Source organism: Musa acuminata, chromosome BXJ1-8, assembly GCF_036884655.1.
Source record: "Musa acuminata AAA Group cultivar baxijiao chromosome BXJ1-8, Cavendish_Baxijiao_AAA, whole genome shotgun sequence".
NCBI lineage: Eukaryota > Viridiplantae > Streptophyta > Magnoliopsida > Zingiberales > Musaceae > Musa > Musa acuminata.
In genome coordinates, this window is record NC_088334.1 from 29904136 (window position 1) to 29910000 (window position 5865).

The 5865-nt window shown below is 34.3% G+C and overlaps 1 protein-coding gene across 1 annotated transcript in view; it reads right to left on the reverse strand.

The window, feature by feature from the left end:
- Positions 1-2049: 2049 nt before the first annotated feature.
- LOC135587707 (uncharacterized) overlaps positions 2050-5865 on the reverse strand; it is a 9118-nt gene continuing 5302 nt past the window's right edge. Inside the window, exons 2-5 of the mRNA XM_065079400.1 lie at positions 4185-4309; positions 3100-3414; positions 2858-3027; positions 2050-2726 (exon numbers count right to left, since the gene is read on the reverse strand). Coding sequence (XP_064935472.1) covers positions 2320-2726; positions 2858-3027; positions 3100-3414; positions 4185-4309 — 1017 coding nt within the window. The 3' untranslated portion in view covers positions 2050-2319. The remainder of the gene's footprint in view (positions 2727-2857; positions 3028-3099; positions 3415-4184; positions 4310-5865) is intronic.

Here is a 5865-nt window from a genome sequence, read left to right on the forward strand (position 1 = left end):
TCATGATTCTATGCTATTTTAGAGTCATATATATCATCAACCAATCAAAGTATCTCAAAGTTTACACTAAAACCCTAGAAGATGATCTAAACCCAAGAAGATGTCATCGTCGAGGGTTATCGGAGATCAAAGATCGTTGTTGTAGAGGAAGGAAAGCCGCTACCAAGGGTTATAGTCACCACAATCGTTGCTTGCTAGAGAGAATTCGTCACTAATGAACGTCATTGCTTGTTGGAGAGAAATCCATACTAACAAAGCTACTATCGAGTATGAATCGATGGAAAGGACCTCATCATCACCGCATACACTAATGTTATACTCGATCAATTTAATTTATGAGTTCTCTCCTTTGTCATTTAAGTTGTTAGATCCGACTCAAAATAAACCCTAACATAATAATAATCATTAAAGCTTGACTCATTTCATTACGATTAAATCCAATCGATCTGAAGCAACCTTGCACGGATCAAGACGCATTGATCGAATCGAACTAACTCATAATTAGTGGATTGAAACAATCCGATTCAAGGGTATTATCAAACCTTTAAATAATAAGGCACCTCTAAATTTCAATTGTGACGATGTCATATGGCAAAAGCCTAATACTAAATATTTTTTATATTCTTTATTTTGAGTCTATTTAAATATTGGGTTATGTTGAAGAGCTTGAATGTCTCGTTGACATGTTTGAAGGAGGGTAAAAAAGTTAGGTTGACTCAATTGAAAGCCTTTGATTCAATTAAATGCTGGTCTAAATGTTATGTTAGGTTAATAGGTCCAATTGGAATGTGTTGATTCAATTCGATAGATGGGAAGAAAAAGTGAATTGATGATGATTTTATCGGACTGAAAAAGGAAGGGCCATTTTGTGGGAAACATCTAAAACATGAGCTTTTGCGAGAAAAACCTAAAAAGATGTGTATTGATCATCAATCAATATTCACCGGTTAGGTATCATTTGGTGGCCATTCATACATATATATATATATATATATATATATATATATATATATATATATATATATATATATATATATGATTTTCCTAAAAATATTCTATCAATTATAAGAGGTAGAAAATTCTATCAATTATAGTTTTTTTTAATATATATATATAGTAGTCTAGATTACCTATATAATATTTTGGACACCTCGTCAAAACCACTATAACAATTGAAAGAAAACACTATAAATCATCATAATGACCCCTAACCTCAGTCAAAACTATGAAAAAACTTACAAATGTAGTCTTTTAATACTCTATGATCAACGATATCATAAGAAGTGGACGATAATTAAAGTATTTTTTAAAAACTATACAGTATTTTGAAATCGCGATACAATATTTTGGACACCTCGAAGAAACATCATAAAAAATTAAAAAAAATATTGTAAATCACTATGATGACTCCTAACCTTAGTCAAAACAAACTATAAGCTTACAAATATGCTCTTCTAATACTCGACAAATGATATCGTAAAAGGCAGAAGATCATATAAAATATATTATCTTTTAATATTTATATAAATCACATTAATGACTCCTAACCTTAGCCAAGACAAACTACAAGCTTACAAATGTGCTCTTTTAATGCTCTACGGCCAATGATATTATAAGGGACAAACAATCATGTTAATAACAATATCTTTTAAAACTATATAGTATTTTTCATATAGCTATACATTATCTTTGAATAACACTTGGATGGATCCATAAGATGGGTCACAAGTGGGCAAAACAACACAATGCAACTTTTAAAGGGATATTTTTGAGATGTTGAAAATAAGGGATGATTGGTTGAGAAAACGAAAAAAAAAGAAAAAGAACTACCTTCTGAAAAATACCAAAAACATTTTTTTTTAAGAAAAATCATATATATATATATATATATACACACACACATTTTGATCTTATTCATGGATGATCCACGTAATTCAAAGATACAGTATCAAGTTACAAATTACCAAAAATATTGTTCTTATTGTTTTCTTTTACTACTTTCTATGTATTCTACTTTTACTTTTACAAAAAACGACACAAGCATTATTTAAAGAGTAAAACATACCAATCTATATACTAATTTCAAATACAAATTTGCAACAAGAGTTGCAGCCAATTGACAGGGGTCTGTACTCAAAAACTAATGTCACTGGCAATGCCAAATTATAGTATATAAAAGTATTTGCCCTTTCGATATCTTCTTGTCCAACATACATGTAAAATGTGATCCGAAAACGTCACCCAGCTGACAAATGTAAAATGCCTCTACACTGGACTACATCAACAATGCCGTTGAATTTACTGCCAGAAGCCATCAGCTTAGCCAAAAACTTTCACTACCCCATTGCTAATGAGAGTGTCTGCAAGCATCAGCCTGATGGCCTGGAATTCGTTTTCCTCCTTTTCATCACTGGTGAGCCAAGAGGACAGGCATAGATCAACGATGTCTTTACCACAATTAACAGTGTGACACACTTTTGATTTCTTTGGTATCCCAAACCTTGTGATTTTCTCTATATTAGCATCAGAAGGATCCTTTGCGAAACTTTGTAGGATATCTTTCATGGCATTGCACCAGATGGGCCGAGCCATCTTCAAGAACTGATATACGGTTGCAAGTGGAAGGCTAACAGTCCCCAGCTCAGACTCATCATGACCACCTCTCCCATGATAATCTGATCCTCCAAGTTTTATAAGCTTGTACGTATCAGCTAACTCACCAAATCCTGTTATAAATGACAAATTTTTCCATGTAAGACAAATGACTGATCAGCCCATCATAATAAAGAATTAAGCAATACACTTCCTGAAATAAAATGAAATACATGACAAAGTGTTCCAGGTTCAGAAACTACACCAGCAGCCTTCCCATCACTTCTATATACCTCCATGGCATGGAGGCCAGCAGTTTTCAAGCTCCTAATCACGGTGACTGGGTTCTTCAATGCCCATGGGTGGGCCAGAGCAGCTATACCCCCAGTCTGACAAATCAACTGCACCACTTCTTCTGCAAATGGTTCATTGCCCCTGAACAAGATAAAAGTAGTAATGTCAAACTTCTTCAAATTCAAATGCTTGTTGAAGAGTTTGGATCCTTACATGGCGTAAGCAGGACCACCATCATACAGATATCTGTTAAAAGCTTCTCTCAAGTTCTCTACATGACCAGCTTCAACCAATGCTCTAGCAATATGTACCCTCCCTGGAGCCACACCATCCCCTGCTATCTTGGTCACATGTTCCCACTTAATAGGTACTTTCAACTTATTTAACTTCAGCAGCATATTCTTCGCACGAAGGTAGCGCCCATCTCTGATGTTCAACAACAAGTTATCCAGATCTTCAGGCCTTGAAGGCCCAGAGCTTCCATAATATGCAAGGATATGGACAAGATCACCAGCTCCAGGTTCGTGCCTTCAACCATTCAGATACAAGATAAGCAAATCAATAATACACATTACAAGAGTCGTCAATTTTAAAAGCAACAGCTGACACAATATTCAAGAAATAACAAAAGAAGTCCAATAAAAAAAGAACTTTTACGTGGTATGGTGTGAAGTCCCAATACAAGAATCTTGTTTGGGAAATAGAGTTTTTTTTTTTTAACAAAAGAAAAATCTATTAATTCAAGTTATCAAGGTACAATGTTTTGTAAGGAGAGGTAACTGGGTGAGTCACCACACCAAACACAAGAAACACCTTGTAGCCAAGCATAATTGGCTAAAGAATGGCATCAAAATTACGTTCATGTTGAAAAAAACCCCATTTAACAACACTAACTCTAGAAGCTAGTATCTTACAATCCTATATGATGATATTTACATGCCAAGATATCTCAGCTTGACAATTCAAAAGGTTACTAGCTTGCAGTAAGTCAGATTTAAACCAAAGAAATTTGATGCTTCTGGATTGAGCAAGCTCTAGACCTTCTAGTATAGCCCATGATTCTGCTGGTAAAGAAGAATAGACTATAATAAAAACTAGGAAACAACTGCAATAAAAAACTTGAAGTCAAAATGTTATTGTTCCACGCATTTCCACACATTTCTTTAAAAATCCTTCATCAGTAATAAATACCATTTCCTAATACACCACTTCCATTTCACTTACCCCAAATGACAACATTTGTAGAAGAAATATACCTTGGAGAAAATTAATTACAAATTGTAGGACAAAACAATTACCGTGGAGAATATATTGCACTTATTTCAACACCAGGAATTATCCTCATCCCATATTTCTGGGCTGTTTCTGTGGCCTCTGGTATGCCAGCCATGGTATCATGGTCTGTAAGAGCAAGAACCTTCACCTGCTCTGGACACACAAACAACTAGTCATGTTCCAATTCCAACTGCTACTTATGAACTAAATAACATACAAAAGGAAATTTCCAGAAGAGAAAAATCTTATAGGCAGAATCATGTGATCTTGAAATGTAGAAAGTTTCATATTATGTAGTTCCTAACATAACAAATAAGAAGAGCAAATAGGCAGTCCAGTTGGAAGAAACAAAGCATCATGCCCATATTATACAAACAAGAGCAACCTTTCATCATGCATCAAAGCCCACTCTCATCATGAATAATAAACACAGACATAATAAGGACAGTATCTTCTTAAAATTTAGCAATACCAACACATTTTAGAAGGCAGGAACCAATAAATACATGAATGATCAGCAGAAAATCCTGTTGCTAGAAGAAATAGAAATGTTCTTTTCATTGCAAAGCAAGAGCAGGGGAAGGATATAGTGCAATAAACAAGTTCCAGTGGAAGCAGGATTTATCATATTAATATGTGAACATTATAGTAAGATACTTTTCAATAGAAATGTACTTTTCAATAGGTGCGATAAAAGGTTCAATAGGTGCAGTTAGCATGATACTTTTCATCACCATTAATTGGATTAACCAACATCATATGCAACTCTCTTCTTTCCTTTATAGTCATTGTCCTCTGCTTTCCAAGAGATTACCAGCTTGATGTCGGGATGAAGAGGAAATAAGTGGAGAACAAAGTGAAGGAATAAACAAGCTCACCACCTAAGATTACATCAAAGGGATACAAACATCATCACCAAATGAGACTATCTAGGGATATAGAGTTTAGAAATTCACCACTCTAAGGAATCCACCAAAGAGAGACAGAGTTGTATGAGAAAAACAATACCTCTCAAGTAACAAGACTTCCATTCAAACACTCAAAACACTTTATGCTTCCAAGGCTTGAATGAAATGAGATATACACAATGATAGGCTTGGAACAACCCTCCAAGCATGGATGATTAATTCTTCATCATTTTCAAATTTTAAAATAAATTAAACCTAACTAAAGACTTAGAATAACTAAAAATCATATAGGAACTCCAAAAGGTGAGAAGTACTTTTCCCCGTCTCGGTACAGCAGTAATCAGGACCTGATGTCAAGACTTTGTAGAGAGAACTAAGCATAACTTCCTCTAAAAAACTTCAAATCAAAATCTGTAAAATGTCTTTGACTACTAACTCAATAAGCTTTCAAATGAGTACAATTCATGCCATAAATGTCTCAGAGTTCATCTTGGAATTAATGTGAAGTGAGTATTAAAATTCTAATTCATTGAAAAGCCGAGAAACTAGTGTGACTATCTTGACTTCTCTGGGTTCAGAGTCTGGAGCACCTTTATAAACATGGCCTAGGACTGCTTAAAGAACAAATACATTAAAGTCTATTCACCATTGTACATCAAAATGCTATCTTGATCAAGTGAACTTCTGAAACATTTACTACTCTAATTCAAGCACCCACAAAATCCTAGTAGTAATCTCAATCAATACTTCAAAACAACTATATCCAGGATTTTTTTTTTTGTTTTGGGCAAATGGT